This window comes from Patella vulgata, chromosome 3 (assembly GCF_932274485.2).
Source record: "Patella vulgata chromosome 3, xgPatVulg1.2, whole genome shotgun sequence".
Classification (NCBI taxonomy): domain Eukaryota; kingdom Metazoa; phylum Mollusca; class Gastropoda; family Patellidae; genus Patella; species Patella vulgata.
In genome coordinates, this window is record NC_065881.2 from 71,491,017 (window position 1) to 71,516,157 (window position 25,141).

General features: G+C 35.3%; 2 protein-coding genes across 2 annotated transcripts in view; one reads left to right on the plus strand and one right to left on the minus strand.

The window, feature by feature from the left end:
• Positions 1-10,234, minus strand: part of LOC126814724 (uncharacterized) — a 56,524-nt gene extending 46,290 nt beyond the window's left edge. The window contains exon 1 of the mRNA XM_050540078.1: positions 10,066-10,234. Within this exon, the coding sequence (XP_050396035.1) occupies positions 10,066-10,105 (40 nt within the window). The 5' untranslated portion in view covers positions 10,106-10,234. The remainder of the gene's footprint in view (positions 1-10,065) is intronic.
• Positions 10,235-10,247: 13 nt separating this feature from the next.
• Positions 10,248-20,133, plus strand: LOC126814723 (zinc finger protein Xfin). Its single transcript, XM_050540077.2, has 3 exons — positions 10,248-10,307; positions 11,498-11,604; positions 12,131-20,133. The coding sequence occupies exon 3, from the start codon at positions 12,133-12,135 to the stop codon at positions 15,874-15,876; it is 3,744 nt and encodes a 1,247-aa protein (XP_050396034.1). The 5' UTR covers positions 10,248-10,307; positions 11,498-11,604; positions 12,131-12,132; the 3' UTR covers positions 15,877-20,133.
• Positions 20,134-25,141: the final 5,008 nt, after the last annotated feature.

The following is a 25,141-nucleotide window of genomic DNA, read 5'->3' on the forward strand; positions in this document are numbered from 1 at the left end:
AGAGAAAGCCAGCAGTGATGTGTAGATTTTTACAGACATTGTTACAAGTTCACCTTAGATCAGTATAAATCATGTCTCGAGTCTGTATAAATCATGCCAGAGTAATGAGTTATCTGACAATCGGCTCACTTTTCTCATAAAATATGAGTGATAAATTTAGCAAGTTAGATCACCCCCTAAGGGTCTCTTTTAGTTGCTGTGTACTAATCACCTGATCATTTTCGCAGAATTTTAATTATTCTATTATCGTAAACAATACAAGTTGACTTTTAAACATAAAGTTTGTCAATCTATTGAAAGGGAAAAAAATATTAATGGGTGTTAGAATTATAAATATCCCCAATGTTGAAGTTTTAACACAAGACCAACAATCAAGCCATTTTCAACATCTTCTGTATCAATGCAACATATACAGGCAATAAAGTCCTTTTATCAAAACTTTACTGATGCCATCTTTTTGAGACTAATAAGTTACTTTTTAAAGACGATCTAAACTACTCTGTTACTGCTCAAAGACAAATGATGAAATCTGGATTAATGTCTTACTTACAAAGACACCTGATGAAATGGGGATTAATGTCCTACTTTCAAAGACATTTGATGAAATCTGGATTAATGTCCTAATTTCAAAGACATTTGATGAAATCTGGATTAATGTCCTACTTTCAAAGACATTTGATGAAAGGGGGTTTAACATCCTGCTTTTGAAAGACATTTGATGAAACGTCCTTTTTTTCTGCACCAACCATCAAAGACATTTAAAGACCACAGAGCAAATTCATGCGCTTTACATATTTCTCAATACCAATTATGGACAAAGAATACATAGAACTATCAAAACGCAGCAGAATAAAAATATAGTAGAATCCAACTGGAATTTGCAGATGTTTAATATTTTCTTTTAGTTGTCTTTCAGGTTTCTTTATATTTTTTTTAAGATGAATCCAGTATTTGTCCACAGGAAGACAAGACATGACATCAGGAAGAAAAATATTTCAAGTCAGAATATAGAAAAGATAATAGAATGGCAATAATAGATGTAAGGCAAGCAGCTGGACCCCTGAGACTGCTAGCTAAATACTAGTCTGTCATTTAAACTAATTTATCTTGACCATTAATCCATTATTTCACATGCTCACATAAATCTTATCTGTAATTCTCTCCTCCCCACCCCTGGGTCACATGACGAGAAATCTATACTGACATTGTTCAGTCAGGCTGTCTGCTTCACAGAAAAAACTTTCTGTCTCTTTCAATATCACACTCCATTTGTTATACGCTGATATATTCACTACTGACTGACTGCCACTGTCATGTCACTGCCATTAGTAGATTTAAGTAAAGCTCCTTTTCTTTTTCGTGCTTAAAATGAGAAAATTTCTAAAACATATAAACTTTTTGTTTTCTCGAAAATTATATAATTTCACTTACACCATTTTCCAACTATCATAAAAAAAAAGTGTCATCTAAAATTTGTTTCAAATTTATGAAAAGATGAGGAATTAAAGTGGTCCATACATTGATTAATCCGATTAAAACACAGATCCTATTTCGTTTTTTATAGTTCAAAATTTTGTTTTAATTGTCTGTACTACACTAGGATCTGGAAGAGTTGTTAGATGGCGTGAGGAATTAGCCAATGAAACCATCTGTTACGGCGACTTCTTGGCATGCGATGCATGGAACTGTTGGTAAACCACTGGAAACATCAATGCTGATTGATTAATCAATGTCTGAAATCATAGGGTCATGTAGTGTAGGTCAACGAAAGTATATAAAAAAACCGAAATATAGATCTGTATTTTATTCAGATTGCACATTGATTCAAATAAACAAAGTCAGAAAGAGAGAGAGAAATGGGGTTTAATTTACACTCGACAGAAACTAGGTCATTTGAGGACTAACATATGGTTCAATTTTATTTCAATAATTCGCTTGCACGTAGGGGTCTTTAGCAGTGGGAGGAAACCAGAGGACCCGGAGAAAACCCACAAGGTTGGACAGACGACCCTACTCCTTGTCACGTACAACCGGGGAATCAAAACCAAGGCAGTTGACACAATGACAAACCTTATGATACAGCGTGTATGCGCTAACCATTCTGCCATCCCCACCCCCCCACAATGGTTGTCAAGCAACGAAACATACGCCCATTATAGCATCGGCAAGATTTTTTTCGAATTCAACTAGAGCCATAACTCTGGCAGTAATTATCGAATGACCTTAAACACTGTGTATAAATTTAAAGTCAATCGGATGTTAATTTAGCCTCTAGAGCATCCACAAGCAATTGTGGACGCCGCACAACAATATACGACCCCATTTCAATGTGGGCGTAAAATAAAACGAAAAACAATGTGCCGCAACAAATAAATTAAACAACTGTTAGCTAAACAATAAAACACTAACCACCATTTACCTAAAAAAGATAACATTGGACCAATAATATTGGCAACTTGGTTCTCTGAATCCAAGTCAATTATTATTGATATATTATTATGAGCCTGAGGTAGTTTAGTTGTATAAAATTAATACAACAATAGAAATTTACTTAAATTTACTGTATACTGTCATTTCAACATCATGTAAACATTCTTTGATATTAATTAATGCCTAGTTGTGGTGCTATTTGGTTGTTTTTTTTACATATATTTTGTTGGGTAGTCTGCGGTTTGTTTGTAATTTGCGGATAGCAGATGATAAACAAGAAACGTTTCCTAAACAAATCTGTTACTGTTTTTTTTATTTATTTGAATCAGTATGCACCCGGCTTAAAAGACTACTGGGTACCCATAGAAACATTTGTCATTAAACCTGGTTCTGCTGTCTTGTGTGTTTCTTCCCAGCACGAACACAGGACGATAAGGATTACTTAACGAATGGATCCCCCTATTAAATGATTAATCTGTGATGCCACAGAAGCCGTGAGCATAAAATTTAGGTAGAATGTATGTACAGCTTAAAAACAAATTGTGTATATTTAAATAAAATAAAGAAATATAACCAAAAGCACCATTAAGTTGCAGACAACCATCAGGATAACTTTACAGAGAGTGTCAGACTTTCAGAACTGTGATCTCTTAATTACCATGTTATGGCAGGCGACCCCACTCCTTGTCACATAGAAGTTTGGGTTTGAAACCACCCCACTTGACCCAATGGCAGGCCGTATGATCTAAAGTGTACATATTAGACCATTCGACCACACACCCCCGCCCTGCCAGATGATCATCAGACTGACTTTACACAGAGTGATCTATTATCATGTTATGTAAATCTATTACAGCTATTTCCTTTGATGCTTGAAATGAAATGAAATGGGGTTTAACGTCCTACTGTTCTGCTCCTATACTGGGCTAATGAAGACGGGCAAACGCCATACAGTGTGCTATGAGGGAAATTTTGCCCGGGCAGCTGCACTATCGCCTACTCTTATATCGAATTCCAACTGCCAGGGGATCTTTTACGAGCATTCTAATATATACACGGGACCTCGGTTTTTCGTATCATCCGAAGGACTAGACAGCTGTCCTTGTCAGGCCCTCCGTCCTGCATCACTGACAAGGGGAAACCACGCCGGAAAATCTGGATGAACTTTCACGGCCAATGCAGGAATCGAACACCCGACCTCCAGGCTAGCGAGCCAGCGTCTTACCCACTTAGCCACGTGATCCCCTTTGATGCTTGGAGTCAATTATATGTTAAAACATTCGCATGCTATTTTCTGACACAGGTTATTCCACACTTTATGAGAGTATTCTAAACTTTATATGCAACAATATGTACAACTTGAATGAATATTTCCTATAGAAATGAAATGGGGTCTACTATTATTCTGCACCAACTGGGCTAATGATGGGCATACATCATGCAGTGGGCTACAAGTGAAATTTTTCCTAGACATCGGTGCTAAGGCGTACTATTTATTTGAAATTCATGCGGTCATGGGTTCTTTTATGTGCACACCAATGTGTACAAGCGACCTCGGCTTTTTGTCCCATCCAAGCAAGTAAGACACTGCTCCTTGCCAGATCCAGCACACCCTTTCCTGTCAGTTACACCATTGTTCTTTGTGATGCAACCGTCCTGTACTTACTATTAAGCAGAAATAATATTCAGCACCAGGGTTTCCTACATCAAATCGATCAATTGATAATTATTGTTTCCAGTTCGAAACCAGTCGTAAAGGAGATTAAGCCTAGACTAAATTAGGAATGATCCAAATATAGTGGGATTGTTCATTAAATCAGAAGAAAGAGCAAATTTACAACTTATTCTAACATAACTGAACTGTTTAATATTCATTTCTAAACATCCTACACAATCTAAATAATCAAAGAAATGTGCTGAGCTGAGTTTCAATGGAATTAATCCTAATGATCATACAATTAGGTACCCGTGTTAAAAAATCTATCAATAACATTTATCTTCATTTGCTGCATCAGGTACAAAAAATGTTTGATTTGACTATGGTATATTTAATTATATTGCATTGAACATTTGTGACAAATCTGTTAACTGCCTAAAGCTTTTGAATTGAATTTCCAATATTTGGAGCCTCTTGGGTTAATTATGATGTGAAACTTGATGGGTCTTACTATCTTATATTCAAGACTTTTGATAATTACTGACAGAATTAATGCCCTTGTCTAAGAAATTCTATTCGAAAGAGGAGCACACTATAAGAATGCTTTTGGCAGAGTTAAGATGAAATTTACAGTGGTTTACACTGTTACATCAAAAATATGTCCCTGATTATGTGGGAAACAAATGCCAAAGTTTTGAATCTAAATTGCATAAAACTAAGTCTTTTTAATGGTGATTACCGGTAACAGAATTATTGCCCTTGCTTACCAAATTTTGTAACCCAGTAAACAGGGATAAGTGTTGCCTTATATACTAGAATAATACAATATAAGAAATACTCACATTTTCATGTTTTGCATTTGTGGGTTGCTTCCACTTTTGTGAGTCTATTTTCATTTTTTTTAAGAATGTAGTATAGCACAGTGGACACTTGAAGTCAGCTTTTGGATTTATAGGGTATTCAGTTGTTTGATAATATTTTTATTATTTATTACTTATGATATTTCTGTGTGTTATCTGCAGGGATTCTGTTTGTTGGATTATGTTTGTTGGATTATCTCCTGCACCTACTACAAGGATGTGCACTATATCTTTTTGCTTGTAAATCAATATATTTCAAAGCTGTTTTTGGACTGGCATTTTATTCAGATAAGACTCCTGTTAAATGCACATGTCAAAAAGTAAGTATTCAAAAACAAGCCAAAGGCTTATATTAATCCTCTCCTCATTAATAATTATTTTACAAAATACAATTACAATGTGTACACTTCATATACAAAATACATTTAACAGTATGATAATTTATATTACTATTAATTATGCATGTCAGTGAATTTAACAGTTTGTGTCACTTTTAATGTATTACCATTGGGCCCAATTTGTGTAGTGTTTAGATATACAGACTACCATTATTAGACTACCCTTGTTAACCCCTGAAATATGTTGGTTGTGTTAACTTCCAACACTTGTTGAAGTGATAATGTGAGGATACAAAGTGATGCTGTAGGCCTATAATTTAGCCTTTATAGATACTTTAACACTTTGGGTCACTGAAGAATATATAGCAGATAAAGCATTGAAATATATATTGATCTTTATAATAAACACATTTAGAAATTGTATATTATAAATGATACCCTACATATATATTTACTCTTGGTTACTGAGAAATACACATTAGACACACCATTAATGTATATTGATCTTTATAATAAACGCTTTTAAACATTGTGTGGTATCAAGTATACCTCATAGGTATATTCACTGTGGGTTATTGAGAAATACACATTAGACAATTAGATGTATATAGATCTTTATAATAAACACTTCTAAAAATCATATGTAATCAAGTATACCTTATGAGTATATTTACTGTGGGTTATTGAGAAATACACATTACACAAATCACTGATGTATATTGATCTTTATAATAAACACTTTTAAACATTGTATAATGAATGTTATAAAGTATATTTACTGTGTGCTTTACCCAGCAGACCAATCATTGACATGCATATTGATCTTTAGAATAAACAATTAAAAACCTTGTGTATTATAATACAAAGTGCAAATTAAATATACATTTACTGTGAGATAAGCTCACAAGATACATTTACTGTGAGCTTGTCTGCGATATCACTTCGATGGAAGCGGAGGTTAAGTAAAGCTATTTCACACACAATTCGAGCTGTAATCTGGTCATCAATTGAGGGATTGTCACAAACTACAATAACCTGAAAATTGAATCTCTAAAATGAATATCAGTCCAAAAATGATGAAATGAAAATTTGTCTAAGACATGATGAATTGAAAATTTGTCTAAGATATGATGAATTGAAAATTTGTTCAAGATATGATGAATTAAAAATTTGTTGACATATATGTCAGACAATATTACTGGTATATTATATAGTCATCTTTTGATGGGCATATATTTAATCTGACTGAATGCAAATGATATTTTGATTTCGTTTTCTTAATTAAACATAGATTATACAAGAGCTAAATCTGCTTATTGCAGGTCTTTCTGTAGGCCTAAATTATTCATTAGACATTAACTTATCCAGACCATAATCAACTCTCGATGTCATCACTAGCCTGCAATATATACTGGATTAGGATGCGATATGCTGCTCAACTTTCATTCATGATTAAATCATGAAATTGATAATCAAGACTATGTTTTTTTATCGTACCGACTTTAGTAATGATAACTAGGTCAAAAATTAAAACGCTAAATTATCGGTTCAGAGTGGATAAATTTGACTGAAATTTTTAGCAAATTCCCTTTACATTATCTAGTTTTTAACTATTATAGTGAGAATTGCCAGCTTCTTATCTAATCTACCATAATGTATCTTTAATGCTTAGATAATCAATCTGAGTGTATTTTAATATTTTCCAAAAAATGCAAATGATTCAAAGAGATATGATTTATGTATAATTTCTATTATTGTGCTATTACCAGATAGGGTTTAATCTTGGACAAATTCCACCAATGGTTTAATTTCAACAACAAGTATTCTATTTCACCAAAAATATTCATGAATATCATTCTATATATCAGTAAATAAAACTATACAACAAAGATGAGGCAATGCATTTTTACCAATATAATTCTTTTCTAAAGAGATCTGTTTTACCCATCTAAAAAGTATGTACTTATTAATGTTGTTTTTTTTTTCTTTCTATTGACTTATCATAGGACTGACTGTATTTTTTCCATACTCAAGATCTTCCTGAAGTCCAAGCAACTGCGATTGAGGGGGTTTATCATCCACTTCAACAGATATGATGTTGTAGACAAATTATCACAGCTTCTACAGATTTCTGGTTCATTGACAGTGATATCTGAACCACCAAAGTAACTTTTTTCTTTTGAATTACTCTTGTAATGCATTAAAATAACATGTAAGTCATGGAATTTTACATACTGTGTAGAAAGAGGCCCCTCCCCAGTTATATGACAATTATGTGGTCTACTCTTTATTATAATCACATTTAAAAATTCTTATTCCAATTTGCAGTTCAGACTAAATTCATATGGCTCATAAAATTAATGTTTTTTTATATAGACTAGTGAACATGGAATTACAGAGATAAATCCTGAACACAGATCTAGATATAAACCAATATTCTGTATATGAATGCTAAATTGGAAGCATTTTAGAAGTGGACATGTTCACTTATCCCATGGTCAATCAAGGATTTCTATTCACCATATTTTAGAACCAGAAAGAGATAAATGCAGGTTAACACCCACTCAACAAAAACTCAGTCATTTCAGGACTAACATATGGTACAATTTTATTTCAATAATTCACTTGTTTGTAGGTGTCTTTAGTAGACAATCCATTCACCTTGTCACGCACAAGCCTGGGACCGAAACAATCCCATTTGACTCAATAACAGACTCTATGATCTACAGTGCACTCATTATTCCACTGGACTACCCAATCCTTCTTTGAAATAATGTAACATTTAACTGAAGACCCAGTTATTCAACTCAGTCTCTAAGTCTGTATACCATTATGGGACATGGATGCCAACCTATGGCAGAAAGTGCATACTACACATAAACACTATAAAGTGTCAAGCATATAAGATGGCCATGTAGCATTTCAAACCAGGAACTGTGGGAAAGAACAAACCCCCCAAAAAACAATGGGTAAATCAATTAAAGAATGGTCAGTGGTGATAGATAGGACATACCTTACACCACCTGGATTCAAGCATTACCTGTGGACATCCAATGATAACCTAGAAAAGAAACCTGGACTCGGAATTAAAGAGCAGTGGTATCTCATGTGTAGAGAGAGAGAAATGGGGTTTAACGTCCACTCAACACAAACTAGGTCATTTCAGGACAAACACATGGTTCAATTTTATTTCAATAATTCATTTCGTGTAGGGCTCTTTAGCAGTGGGAAGAAACCAGGGGACCCAAAGAAAACCCACGAGGTTGGGCAGGCGACCCTACTCCTTGTCACATACAACAGGGGAATCAAAACCCCGCCAGTTGACTCAATAACAGACTTTAAGATACAGCGTGCACATGCTAACCATTCGGCCATCCCCACCCTTATCTCATGTGGAAAAAAGTATCTTTTTGGACCATAACCGATGAAAATCTGTGAACACAGCGTGTTCCATTGGGAACAGAAACAAGAAAAGATTTGTACAGAGGCCTCTATAGTCATCCAAAATCGACCCGTCTCCAATGTTTATCTCCTAATGCTTATTTTTTGCTGTAGATAAATTATCAAGTTCCCAAAATTGTGAAACCTTGAAAACTATAACCATAATCTTGAATTATTAGTCCCCTGAATTAGAGAATATCATTTTACTCAAATTTGTTATAACTAAATGAATACACAATATTGTTATTTTGACATGATTTTCGATGTATCCATAATGCTATATCAATAAAAATCTGTGATAAGATCACTGAATAAAAAATTCATCAAACAAGATAAATTGACTGTGATATGATAAAAATATTTGTATTAATAAGAATATATCCATTTAAGGTATTCTGTTGCAGTCCCGATAAAAAAAAAAAAATAAATAAAAACCCATACTCTTAACTGCCAGAGAATTTTCTTCATTAAGTATTATTTATGGCTTCTCAGTCTGACAAGTATGAAAAATAAATGACGTTATTTGTGTTGTCTATTGGCTGATAACAGAAATCATCAATCACAAGGCAATTATAGCTCTCTTATTACCCAACAACATAAATTCACATCTGAAAGCTTTTCTAACAATTCTGACATCATCCTACCTTGAATACTGTAAGGTCACTATTATCCCCATTGCAAAGAAAAAGAAAACATTATAATTTTTTTGCGGGCGTTTTGTTTATTAAGTCTGTGGGAATAAATGGAGAGTTACAGTTGTTGGATAAATGTTACTACTTGTAAAAGATATATAGATAGAGACTAGGCTATCATATTAAGCCATGCAAGACTTGCCTAATATATCCTCACTACCTGTCAAAACGGAGACACACTTCTTTGTTTGTAGTGTTGAACAAATACATTTACAATAAAAGCTTGGAATGATTGATGGTCGGTCCAATTGATCGCATGGCGCCGTAAAGACTGGCTGACAAGTGATTGACATTCAGCTATGAACGACTTGATTGATGCGCCAAAAATAAATAGCAGATGTCTCTCTGCTACTTCTCAAAGCCCTCAATGCCAGACTAACAACCAGTTCGATTCCTTACCACTCGATAAACTAGACAGACACGCATATACCCAACTACCGAGGTCTATAATAAAGCAGCATTTAAAGCTAAAGTTTTCCATCATTAATGTAACGTAATCCATTCAAGGTAAATCAATGCGGTATGTGTTGACAAACACTGAGCGATCTGACTGACAGCTTTTGACACTCAGCGCTCATAATGCTTCGCTTCTATAGCCTAGCAGACGACGCACGACGCTTCAAGATAAAAACACAAACACTACTTACAGTTGAGCCGTTTCGGATAGTTCTGTTTTCTTCTTGTCATCTTTACTCCCTTCTGTCAGTGGATTTCATTAGATCTGTTTTGAGTGAACATTTGAAAGAAGCGCACGTTTGTCTCGCGCGACCAGATGCTTCCCACCTCTACCTCCACCATAACCCGGATTTCATTCCAGCAAAGGTTATCTCAGGACAAAAGCTGTACACGCATGCGCAGAAACGGGCACCTGTTTCCGTTATAAACTACGGTAGGTAGATTTATCAGAATTTTAGCCCTGTGCATTATAGATTTTGTAAGCGGTAAGATTTTCCATGGCTTCTTACAACAGTATTAAAATAGTCTATAATTTCAAAATGATATATTTACCTACTAATCATGCTATTTGCTAATACTGATTTTAGAAGAAACACGCCAGTTGTGTACGGAACCACCATCATAACATAAGAAATCAAAATGGCGACGCGTGTATTGCCGAGTTGAAGTTTGACCTACTAAGCACGTTCGACATGTCATTGATTATCTTAGGCTCAAGAACGTCATATTACTTTCACTTTTAACAAGTTAAAAAAAAAAAACACAGAAATTATCCATTATTCCCCATTGTCACATTTGAGGTATTTTAAGGCATGCCATTATAGAATTCTTTAACTTTAAGCTCACAGATTGAGATTCATCATTTAAATAAATGAAATATAGGCCCAAATTATTATTTATTGCAATATTATTAGTTCAAAGGCTGGTAAAGGCTGTTGTAGAGGTAAAGACAAACACAAATCTATTGGTGTTCATGTCTTTGGCAAGTATTTCCTTTGCCAAATTGGTGCAACACTCTGACTACATACTGGTCAAGTGTCAATGACAATACGCATAGCAGTATTAACTGGCTTGACACAATCAAGATCAACTTATTACAGACACACAGTAACCCACAGCCTGTTACGTTTAGTAATTTAATAGTTTAGATTTCAGTGTTCGTCTGATAAGATTTTCACCAATAAAATGCTCTTATCCTGTGCCAGGAAATGTTGGAAACATTGCGCTGTCGCTGATACAAAAGGTTTATGATTTTGATCAGTTTCTGTTATTGTCTGTGATATCACTACAGCGATAGCTGACATTAAATAAATCTATTTACACACCAATTCAAACACAATAACTGCACATGACATTATCATTCAGAGTATATTTAATTTTCCTTTCAGCAGAAGTCGCCATGGACTTGCAATTAAATTTTGGGATTTTTTTGCGTTAATTAAACTGATGATAGTTGAAATAAATTATCATTAAATCCTGAGCCTGCTGGCAAGTACCAGCCAGCACTTTACTTAGAGAGGCACCTGCATCATATTGAATTAAATAAGTAATATTTATTTACCCCCAAAACTTAGAGGACTTATCGTTTAGTTATTATATATTATTTGATTTTTTTATTACCAGATTTCTTATAATGGCACCAATGTTATTCAACAAGAATTAGAGCCTTGATGGAACTGGTATAAAACTCAAGTCAGCATAATAAGGGAAATAACTCCATTTAGCATCCAGTAAGGAGTTTTGACACTTCTGTGTCTTTTTTTTTATGAATTTCTTAATAATAACATTGCTTTCAAATTTTACATTTATTTTGAGCTTCTGATGTATTTACAATGTATGTCCTAAACTTCATTTATTGGACAGTAATATATTGCATCAATACTAAATATGCACTTGGAAGACAGCTTTAAAGTTTTGCCCCACTTTTCTTTTCTAATAGGTTTACTAAATAATGCTGCCTGAAATTAGACTTTGTCAGGTTTACATGAAATATTTTACTTGATTCAATTTTCTATAAAGCTCTGGACCTCCTTAATATTGTCCTATTATATATCTGTTGTGCATGTGTTAAGATTTTGGATATAACTAGGTTTGGTCTGTAATACAGGTTTAACTGAAGATGCACAATTTTGAGACCTACGAATATATGGCTAGTTCATTTAATTTTCAATTGAAGTATTTGAAATACAATTCCCTGACTGTATGAAAAGCCGTCACTCACTCGAAGTTTTAATGAATTACATTGTTTCTTTGTAGAAATGGAAGATAGTGACACTCATCTGTGTTTGGTTTGTGAAGAAAGGATAGTTGGTTTGATGAATTATGTTGCCCACAAGCAGACTAAATGTGTCAAGAAGAACCAGAAACCAGTCAACAACTCCAATTACAATATTTCTACCCCAAGCAACTCCAGCACATTTGAAACCTTACCAGAAAATGACGAATCAAATAAAGACAAGTTGCCTCTTATGTCATGCATTCCTGATGTAACTATAGATTTACAACAATTAACTGAAAAAGACTCCAAATTACCAAGACCTAACGACGAACCAATTTCTGATATTGTTTTAGAAAACTTGCAGGTACATGTTAGTGAACCATATTCTCTTCTTTCTAATTTATCTCACGAAGCTGGTTGTTCTAATCTAGATGTGACCAGCTCTGGACTGACAACGTCTACACCTAATTCCAATATGTCTGATCATGCTGTACCTACGTCTGATGCTGATATTTCTTTAGATATAAATCAGTTGAACAAATTTATAAATGAAGATTTCAATCAAGTAACATCCCAATCTCTTGAAACCAACTCAGTGACATCTCCATCGACAGATGCTTTCTTCCGGTCGCTAGAACTACAGAGCAGAAAATCTCCCCGTAAAATGAAGTCATCCGGAAATAATATTGACAGCAAGAATCTATACAGTAACTTAGAAAGCCTGTCCATAACCAATTTTTTGAACAACTTAGATTTCAGTAGTGATGAAGATTTGACAAATTTTCCATCTGGTGATGATTTGGATGATTCTGATTGGGAAGAATCCAGCATACGTCATCCACCCAGATCTCATACCGGTGGTAAATGGAAGCCTGGTGAATACCCTGGTACGAGATCACGTAGAAGTAGTGGTAAGAAAATGCCGGGTGGTAAATGGAAACCTGGTATGCTGGCTAAAACCAACAAAGATGACAAGAAAAAGAAATTGACATCTCAGACTGTCAATAAAACTTACAAATGTGAAGCGTGTGATATAACATTTGACAAGGGCGTCAAGTATTCTGCACATTTTGGGTCACGCTCCCACAAGGAAAATGCTGCAGCTCTCAAACGGGCCCAAGAAGAAAACGAAGACATGGGTGATCATACTATAGAGATAGATTCAGCCATTCCAGATGAACAGGATGAGCAAATGGATGTAGAAACATCCACAAACACAATAATTATTTCTGAAATGGAAAAGGATAGCTCTGTAACCAAAGATGAAGACAAAAAATCAGTCAAGCCAACCACAGAATCCAAAGAGAACGTTTCCAAAGACAAAGAAGAGATGGAGAAAATACAAGAAACAAATTCTATCAAACTACAAAGCCCACACATCTGTACAGTTTGTGATAAAAAGTTCAAACGAAAATACGAAATAGTTCAACATTTAATGACCCGATTTCATAAAAATCGTGCTATTAACCATCCCGATGAGTTGAATATGATTCTTAACTACGAAAATTATGTTATTAAACTCTCTGCATTTCAATGTGGTATCTGTCAGTTTTATTTTAATCGACATTCGGATCTTATTAACCACATGGCAACAGAAGAACATCGAGAAAAATGTGATGAATGTATTGGAGAATTGATGTGCCTTTTATGCAGCACCGCCTTTGAGAATTCGCAGCAATTGAAATTCCATGTTGAAAGTTCGAAGCATCTGAAAGCAATTCAAAGTGCTCAGAACTCGAAAATCTGTGTAATTAAAGATGTCGTGGACTTACATTGTAAATATTGCGGAGCTAAGCAAGCAAGTGTCAATCGCCTGAAAAAACACATTGATGTACGTCATAAAGATGGGAAAATGACAACACCGTTGAGAAGAACCAAGGGAGGTAATCGTCCAGTATGTCCTCAGTGTAGTTATGTTGCACCATATTTATCGGCTCTCAATGTCCACATTAAAAGAATTCACACGACAGAGAGACCTTATAGTTGTGATCCATGCAAAAAGAAATTTGTTGAAAAATATTCATATGAGAAACATTTAAAAACTCTACTTCATCAACGCAAAGCTAAACTAATTGGCAGTGGAGATAAAGTTTTTGTGTCCTGGTCCGAAGAAACAGATATTTGTGTCACAAAAACAGAGCCAAGGTCCAAACGTCAAAATCGCTGTGAAAAATGTGAATTCAAGGGAGATAAGTATGAAGATTTGCGTGTTCATTGCTTAAAAGAACACAAAGATGAAGTGACAGTATGTAAAATGTGCGACGTTATATTTCTATCTGTTAAAGCATACCGAGTTCACTGTTCCGGCAAAACACATCAGATGAACCTGGGTCTCTCCAGTGAACCAAATTCAGAAGGCACGTCAGAGGAGGTCTTTGAGTGTCCTAAATGCTTGAAGAAATTTTCTGATCAGAAATGGATGAATTTACACATTGAGTTTATACATAATCATGTCTCTTCTGAAGAAGCGCTTCAAAAACTTCAAAAAGAAGAAACAAAAGTTAATACAATGTATGGCGAGCACTTAAATCAGATCATCAACTTGCCATTGGATGCCTCTGTCTCGTGTCCAGAATGTGGAAAATTTGTCCAACATGAACGGATTGTTGAACATCTTCGTCTGCACACCAACGAGAAACCATTCATTTGTAATCTGTGCAACCGTGGATTTATTGGTCGCCTGTCTCTAAGGAGACATTTGATGGTTCATGTTGGTTTAACGGAGAATACTTGTAATATCTGTAACCGTGAATTTAAGCGTTTCAACTCTTATAAAGTACACATGGAACTTCATAAGAGCCAGGAGAGTCATATCTGTTCTTTCTGTGGTCAGACATTCCCCCTTTTAAAACAGCTAACACATCATATGAAGAGACATGGGGAGCGCGTTCATAAATGTCCTATCAAATCATGCACATGGAGCTTTGTATTACGAAATGAGCTTAGTATGCATATGTTGACGCATACTGGGGAAAAGAAGTATTTGTGCGACTCATGTGGCTTTGCTGCTGCGACAAAATCCCGACTTCAGCGCCACACAAAGACACATACTGGTGAACGGGAATTCCATTGTGATTACTGTACATATAAGGCCGGCAACAGAACCCATCTGAAAAGACACATGAGAATTCATATTGGTGCCAAACCCTTCCAGTGTCCATACTGTTCTTACACATGCAACACCCATGAGAACATACGTAAACATATTACTAAAACAAAGAAACACGAAGGTATGCCAATCTATCCCTGCACATTCTGTAAATATGGTACCAACTCGACCAAGGAATTCCGAGCTCATTTAATCACAGCTCATCCTGAATCTGTGGCGTTGGATGGTTTGGATAAATTGGCAGAATATTCAGGTCTTTATAAAAGAGCAGAAGATCCATCAAAACCAATTGAGGGCATGCAAATTCTTCCATCAAAAGAACGGCATGGAACTCGGCATCCCAAAACCGTTGAGATGCAGATCATCCCAGCCCGTGTGAGAGAAAAATTGTCAGCTGCTTTATCTAGTCCTGCTGAGCAAACTGAGACATCGTCAGAGAGGACACAGAAAGCTCCACATTCTTGGTCTGAATCCAACTCTTACGACATAAAAACTAATTGGGATGAGACCGCTTGTAATATACCAACAGTTGCCTATCAAACAGAAGTTTCTGATCAAAAGATGTATCATGTTATGGGGTCATCCTCAGCTAATTTTTCAAATTTAACCCCAGTCAGTAACTATGATATTCTGAATGTGGTTATATTGGAACATAATCAATTTTCACAAAACTAACAATCATTTGACTAAAAAAACACAACAAAATTTATATGGAATACAATCACTGGTTTATACACAAATAGCACAATGTTCCGACAAGTATTCTCTTGTCGTTATCAAGAGAATACTTGTCGGAATGTTGTGCGATATGTGTATAAATCAGTGATTGTATTTCATATAAATTGTGTTGTGTTTTTTAATGTAATCAATCACTAAATGCCACTCAAGGATTATAATCATTTGACTGTTGTTAAAACATGAAGTTATTAAACAAAACAAAACTAGAAACATTATATTGGACAATAGTCACTGGTTTATTATACATGGGCATGACTGTTATTGTGTGCAATATTGTGTGCATTAATCCATATTATTAAAACATTATAAACATTATTCTCTGCCCCAGTATCTTAAAGGATAATGTTGACAAGTATGCTCTGGCCATTTTTGTCCTTGTGGCTACAAGTTGTGATAGGTTTCATGTATGAGACAGGGTATGCTTACTCTTTCCATAACACCAGAATCAACGTCATCAATGGGCTCATCTGTAATAAGAGATTTAGTTCTGTTCTTTCTTCCTTTATATTTCAATATTGGGATTAATTATGGCACTTAGTGACTTATACTCAGGCCTGGAAATAACGGTTTTAGATTTAGGCTACCTGACAAAATGTCAGATACTAATAAAATAGTACCTGACATTTTCAACATGTATTAATAATATCAATAAAAAAGACAAATCAGTGCCAGATAAAATGACAGGCACCAGAGGTTTTGTGCCTGACAAAGCCTGAATCTGTGCCTGACTTTGTTTGTGAAGGATGCCTTATTTCCAGGCTTGTTTATACTCTTTTTTTTATGTTGTTGGAAAGGGCTATGAATCTGACATTTTGGATTGATTTGATTTTATTGGGCAGCTAGTGTTGCACTGTTTATAAATATAAAATCACATGAATTCAATCAGGGTGAGAGTTCTGTCCCTTGATGTGCTTTTTTATTGTTAAGATTTTTATGTTCATTTTACAACAATCATGTGTCACAGCATACTTACTTGTATATTTTTGTATTATTAAACTCTTTGGTTATTCATTTGTATATAATCCAGATCAATAAGTACTCTTCTCCCTTACATTGAGTTATTTCAGGTCTAGGGTCCATTAGGACAGCAACTACCAGTAAATTGTTTCCATGGCATTCAGTAATTGAAATGGAGTACACATTTCACAATTCTATGGAATACAATAACTGCTTATTAATGAGCGAGGTTTAGACTAGGCTTCCCTAGTCATTATCAAGGAATTTATATCCTGATTTTGAGCATCTCCTCATATTCATATTTTGTATCTCCTCATATTCAGGTGACCCTGAAAAAACATGTACATTATTTACAGTGGAATAACTCAATAAATTCACATGTTGTACAGTATGGATGTTTGACAACTTCATGTCAAATTGCAGGTCAAATAGCGTTAACATAGTACGAGTTTAAAAAAGAATTTCAAATTATCTTTTGCCCAAATGAGAAGTCACATGTGCAGTTTATGAATCGGAAGGTGGGGGGGACAAAATGTAATGAAATGTTCCAGGTTCCAGGGTTCGTCCATCCCCGCCAAAAGTTATGACAAATCGAAATCCACTACCAAATATGTCCCCCATCTTGCACTAAGCGTCTTCTCCATGCATAAATAAAATGTCATAATTTCTTCTAAGCTAATTTCTGTCCATTTTGCAGATTTTTTATAAATATAGATCAGAGGCCACCACAGTCCCAGAACCTGAATCCGATGGATTATGCCGTCTGGAACAGTCTCCTGAGAAAGGTTTATGGAAGGATGATTCAGAAAATTTATTGAAAATTAACTAAAGGATACAGTTCAGGCAAAATTGGTAGAAATAAGCTTAGAAGAGATCATACTCCTCGCAGTGTTTCGTTTGATTAGACTTAATCACACTTAACATTGCTTAAATGGAAGCAAATTTCTGTTCCAAATTATGACTGGTCAATAGTCTGATTACCAACCAATAGCTAACTGCGTAGCAATATCATTAGGCTTTAAATAGAGCTCGAAATTGGACCAAATATTTTTACATAACGTTACGTCATGACTTACGATTTTAGCAGAAGTTTTAGGGAGGACCCCAGATTAAACAAAGGGCTGTCATGTTGCTGTACTTGGGATAGATTTGATTTAACGGGAAGAATAGACACACTCTCTCAAAAGCTCAAGTATCAGAAGTCGATCCAGCAATGGTCAGAGAGGGATTTCTCGGGCGATTGCTTCAGGAATATGAGAAGAAATATGAAATTTGATTTCTGCATGGAAACGAGGCTTAGTGCAAGATGGGGAACATAATCACCATTTGTTAATGTAAACTGCACGTGTGACTTCTCATTTGGGCAAAAGATAACTTGACATTCTTCTTTAAACTAGTACTTTGTTGACACTATTTGAGCGATGAACCTGAAATTTAGAGTGTAATTGTCAAACATTCATATTGTACCATTTGAGGTATATTAATGACATAAGTACAATTATTTTTTAATTATTCCAAGTTAATGTACTTGTTTCTTCTGGGCCACCCAATATATTTTATTTCTGTTTTGTGGACTTTGTTACACATAAATACCTTTGAATTTACATTCATTTTTGCAATCAGAGAAACTTACTGAAATAAAATCAAACCATATACTAGTCTCGAAATTACCTAGGTGATGTCGAGTGGATGTTAAACGCAATTTCTCTCTCTCCAAACAAATTTACTTGTATATATATTTTGAATGCGTTACTTAAAGGATTAGAAATGGATATTTCAATTTGATTTTGTATGTGAATATGACTTTCTTTTTAACCAAATACATTTGTACTACATTATCCAGAGCCGAATGAAATTAAGGGAGGACACCATTGGTCCATCCTTGTTTTGTTTTTAAAGCACATTTCGTAAACCATATCTCATAAAATTTTCTTAGTAGTTGTGTCTTTTGCTGTTTAGAGACTTCTCATTTTGTGTTTCCATGGAGAGGGATTTGACTTGGTTTATTCTATAAAATGGCGCAGGATGTTGACGACTGACACGACAATCTCATGATTTTTTTTTGCAAAAGGGTGCTTGGCATACTGCTGTGTAGGCCTACCTTGAATTACAAATTTGCTTGAATTTAAAAACAACAAGTCATGTGATGTTTGTTTATCAATATTTTTTTTTACCTTGGGTGACAATTAAATATGTACAGTGATCAGTTACAGATACATTATGGGAGATTAGATAAAGAGTTGGCAGTTCTCACTGTAATAGTTAAAAACTATATAATGTTAAGGGAATTTGGTGAAAATTTTTGTCAAATTGATCCATTCTGAACTGAGAATTTAACGATTGAATTTTGGGCCTAGCCTCGATCATCATTACTGAAGTCGGTACGATAAAATACATAGTCTCAATTATCCATTTCTTGATTTAATCATGAATTAGCATAGAGCAGCAGATCGGGTCCTAATCCAATAAATATCGTGGGCTGGCAATGACATTGGGAGTTGATTATGGTCTGGATGACTTAATTAATACCTAATTAATAATTTAGATAACATTTCAGGCTTAAAGAAAGACCTGCAATTGGCAGATTTAGCTCTTGCATAATGTATATTTAAAAGTTGTAGACTACAGTTTAAACTCATCCTTATTTGTTTAGGGTACAATCATTGAGCTACTACTTGCAGTTCTACTTGCTACTAAAATTCAATAACACATAGCAAGAAATGTAGTCAATTCATGTCAATATGTGCTCAATAATGTTATTGTGATTTGTAATTATATATATATATATACATTGTATATGTCAAACCTGAAAGATTTTTAATGAAATTATTAACTGATTACGGAAAATAAATAGTGGAGGCACTATTCGAATTTGTAAATATATATATATTTGTGTGTCAAACCTGAATGTTTTTTTAATGAAATTATTAATGGATTACAGCAAATAAATAGTGGAGGCACTACTCAAATTTTAAAGTGACGCACCTTTAATAATTTGTAAGTATGAATATGAAATTCCCTGTTTCTATGGTAACCGATAAACAATCTGAACAATTCTGGAAAATTTCATGTTGATAGCACTGTTAGTTCCAGTGAGTAATTTTAAAATTTGCATTTTTTGAACACTATATAATTTTTGAATGTTTCATTCAGGTTAAATTAATGTACTTAAATTCAGAAGATAATTGGATTTAGTCAGATTAACAAGAGACCCATTAAAAGATTTTATCGTATGTACTGGCTGACTTGTTTTGATCATACCCTGTTATATCATCTGTAGTGAATGCCACTAATGTTTTGACCATATTCTGTTACATTGTGCGATGTTTTGACTATATCCTGTTACATAGTCTGTAGAGAATGCCACCAATGTATATTGTCGTCGCCCCCGTCCATCCGTCCGTCCACAATTTGTTTGTGGACACTCTACAGGTCACAATTCTTATCCGATTTTGACGAAACTTGAAATATAGGTTTATCTCCAAAAGATCTTGGCTGCTCTCGATATTGGCATGTATCGGATCGAAACTTCATGGATTATGGCCCCTGTTTGTACGAAAAATCACGTTTTTAGCTTGTGGACCCGAAAGAGGTCACAATTTTTATCCGATTTTGTTGAGACTTGAAATGTAAGTTTATAACCCAAAGATCTCGGTTCCTTTCGATATTCGGACATATCGGACCGTAACTTCCTGAATTATGGCCCCTGATTGTACGAAAAACCATGTTTTTAGCTTGTGGACCCTACAGAGGTCATAATTTTTATCCGATTTAGAAAAACGTATTGTTATGTCACCGTTACACCCTAAGGTTTATAACCCAAAGATCTCGATTCCTTTCGATATTCGCGCATATCAGATTGTAACTTCCTGAATTATGGCCCCTGATTGTACGCAAAATCGCGTTTTTAGCTTGTTGACCCTTTAGAGGTCATAGTTTTTATCTGATTTAAAAAAAAACGTATTACTATATATCACTGTTACACCCTAAGGATGGCTGAGTTCGAATTTCGTGAAAATCGGTCCAAAACTGACAGACAAAATGGCCGCCCTTCGTTCTCAAATAGCGTAAAAATATGGTATATCAAGGTTGTGGACCCTATAGAGGTCACAATTTTAATCCTATTTTGATGAAACTTGAAATGTAAGTTTATAACCCAAAGATCTCGGTTCCTGTCGATATTCGCGCATATCGGACCGTAACTTCCTGAATTATGGGCCCTGATTGTACGAAAAATCACGTTTTTTGGCTTGTGGACCCTATAGAGGTCATAATTTTTATCGGATTTAAAAAAACGTTTTCATATATCACAGTTACACCCTAAGGATAACAGAGTTCGAATTTCGTGAAAATCGGCCCAAAACTGACAGACAAAATAGGCCGCCCTTCTCAAATAGCGTAAAAATATGGTATATCAAGGTTGTGGACCCTATAGAGGTCACAATTTTAATCCTATTTTGATGAAACTTGAAATGTAAGTTTATAACACAAAGATCTCGGTTCTTTTCGATATTTGCGCATATCGAATTGTAATTTGCTGAATTATGGTCGGCTGAGTTCGAATTTTGTAAAAATCAGCCCAAAACTGACAGGCAAAATGGCCGCCCCTGTTCTCAAATAGTGTAAAAATATGGTATATCAAGGTTGTGGACCCTATAGAGGTCACAATTTTTATCCGATTTTGTTGAAACTTGAAATGTAAGTTTATAACCCAAAGATCTTGGTTCCTTTGGATATTTGCACATATCGAATTGTAATTGTCCCCCGCCTTTCAAAGAAAGCAGGGGACTATTAAAATGGGTTCGTCCGTCTGTCTGTCTGTCCGTCTGTCCGTCCGTCCGTCTGTCTGTCCGTCACACTTTTTGGGACACAATAACTCTCTTCCTAATTGAGCTAGAATGTTCAAACTTGGTGTATGTGTTTATTAGGTCAATGCCTTGATGGAGTTCGAAGATGAGCATTTTCCGCTTAGGGTAAGCAGAGATAAGCAATTTGATTGGTTGATGCTTTGGGACACGATAACTCTCTTCCTAATTGGGCTAGAATGTTCAAACTTGGTGTATGTGTTGATTAGGTCAATGCCTTGATGGAGTTCGAAGATGAGCATTTTCCGCTTAGGGTAAGCAGAGATAAGCAATTTGATTGGTTGATGCTTTGGGACACGATAACTTTTAATTGAGCTAGAATGTTCAAACTTGGTGTATGTGTTTATTAGGTCAATGCCTTGATGGAGTTCGAAGATGAGCATTTTCCGCTTAGGGTAAGCAGAGATAAGCAATTTGATTGGTTGATACTTTGGGGCACGATAACTCTCTTCCTAATTGAGCTAGAATGTTCAAACTTGGTGTATGTGTTGATTAGGTCAATGCCTTGATGGAGTTCGAAGATGAGCATTTTCCGCTTAGGGTAAGCAGAGATAAGCAATTTGATTGGTTGATGCTTTGGGACACGATAACTCTCTTCCTAATTGGGCTAGAATGTTCAAACTTGGTGTATGTGTTGATTAGGTCAATGCCTTGATGGAGTTCGAAGATGAGCATTTTCCGCTTAGGGTAAGCAGAGATAAGCAATTTGATTGGTTGATGCTTTGGGACACGATAACTTTAGTTCTAATTAAGTGAGATTGATGAAACTTGGTGTATAGATTTATTATATGAATACCTTAACTAAGTTCGATAATGAACATTTTTTGCTGAGGGTAAGCAGAGTGATAAGCAATTTGATTGGTAGAAACTTTGGAACACAATAACTCTCCTTCTAATTGAGGTAGAATGTTCAAACTTGGCATAGGTGTCTATTAGGTGAATGTTTAAACTTGATGTATATGTAGATGTTCATTAGGAGAATGTCTTGACTGAGTTCAATAATTAACATTTCGAGCTGAAGCTAAGCAGAGCTAATCGATTTCATTTGTCGATGGTTTGGGACAAGATAATCTTGATTCTATCTGATAGAGAGTGATGAAACTTAGTGAAAAAAATAAATGTGCGATTAATTAATATGTGTCATCTATTTATTTTGCAATTTCGGCGGGGGACATCAGCCTCACTGTTGGCTTGTTTCCTGAATTATGGCCCTTGATTGTAGGAAAAATCACTTTCTTTTTAGCTTGTTCTCTATCCATTTCTCGAAAATGTTGGCGTATCTTGCCTGACATCGGCTGGTATCTTCTGTAGAGAATGCATTGGCCGGGTGTTCGATCCCTGCACTGGCAGAAAAAGTTCATCCAGATTTTCTGGCGTGGTTCCTAGTCAGTGATACAGGAATGAGAGCCTGACAAGGACAGCTGTCTAGTCTTTCTGAAGGTACGAAAAAACGAGGTCCCGTGTACACATTGGTATGCTTGTAAAAGATCCCTCGACAGTTATAAGAGTAGGCCGTAGTGCTGCTGTCCAGGCAAAATTTCCCTCATAGCACACTGTATGACGTATGCCCGTCTTCATTAGCCCAGTTCGGAGCAGAACAGTAAGAAGTTAAACCCCATTTCATTTCATTTTTGTCCCCCGCCTTTCGAAGAAAGCAGGGGACTATTAAAATGGGTTCGTCCGTCTGTCTGTCTGTCCGTCCGTCTGTCTGTCCGTCTGTCTGTCTGTCTGTCCGTCACACTTTTTGGGACACAATAACTCTCTTCCTAATTGAGCTAGAATGTTCAAACTTGGTGTATGTGTTTATTAGGTCAATGCCTTGATGGAGTTCGAAGATGAGCATTTTCCACTTAGGGTAAGCAGAGATAAGCAATTTGATTGGTTGATACTTTGGGGCACGATAACTCTCTTCCTAATTGAGCTAGAATGTTCAAACTTGGTGTATGTGTTGATTAGGTCAATGCCTTGATGGAGTTCGAAGATGAGCATTTTCCGCTTAGGGTAAGCAGAGATAAGCAATTTGATTGGTTGATGCTTTGGGACACGATTACTTTAGTTCTAATTAAGTGAGATTGATGAAACTTGGTGTATAGTTTCATTACAGTAATACCTTGACTAAGTTTGATAATGAGCATTTTCTGCTCAGGGTAAGCAGAGCGATACGCAATTTGATTGGTCGAGACTTTGGAAAACAAAAACTCTCCTACTTTGATTGTTAGACTATAAGTAAAGATATACTGTTTGATTGTTCAATACTTTGTAAAAGATAATTTGTGATAAATTTATATGTGTCCTCTAATTATTTTCCTATTTCGGCGGGGGACATCAGCCTCACTGTTGGCTTGTTAAATCTGATTAAATCTGTGCAAGAGCTAAATCTTACTATCGCAGGTCTTTTTTTTGCTTCAATATATAGTTCAAATGGTATTTAAACTATTATTTAGACATTTATTCACATGACTAGCTTATAATCAACTCTCTAAACTATTGGATGGCAGTGATTTAAATGTATATTGATTTCTAGTTTTTAATTACAAAACTAAAATGTTCATTTTTCACAGAATGAAAAGGGGATCCACACAATTTTGTAGTTGTCTCCCTTCAAGTACACGAATACGATCTCCCTAACAAAAGTTGACTTAAAGTAGTTCCTACCTATCCTGTGTAGACTTCAGTTCGTAGACAGCTTTTGTAAACTGCTGATTGTCATTTGAGGGATTTTGAATCTCGTGGAAACTGCTTCATTGTGAAAGTTGAATCTCGTGAATACCAGTGGAAAATGGATCCATTCCTTTCAGTATTTACAAAGATATGAACAATAGCAAATTTCTAAACATTTGGATAAAATCTTTTAACTGGCCTCAATCTGATTAAATCCCAGTCAGGATGTTATCTAGTTTTGTTTTCTTAATAAAATCACTAATAATCAATTTGAGTACATATTAGTTTAGGCCAAGCTGTAAAAAATTAGCGAACTGATGGACAGTAAATCAGAGCCTCGTCTAAGGATTTGGTCGTGCCCTCAAGCACAGTAGGTGCGAGGCCCGCGAACACCGAAGGTGAAGGCCCGTGCCCTCCCCCTGAAAATTTTGAAAATTGACTCCCTTAGACTTGATTTCTGAGCACTTAAAAAATATTTTCGGAGATTTGATACACTATTAGTTTTGGCATCTTGTTAAACCATGGATTGATTAATACCCTGTAAAATCGAGATCAAAACACTGCTGCGGCTGACCCGCAGACAGAAATATACCCATAAAACAATCAGATAGACGATTTTGTAAACCTACGCACCATGATATAGTATTGGCACATGGGAAAAACCTTGTCAGCGATTTTCAAAACGTATGTATTGTCAAATGTGTTAGTAGAGCACAAAA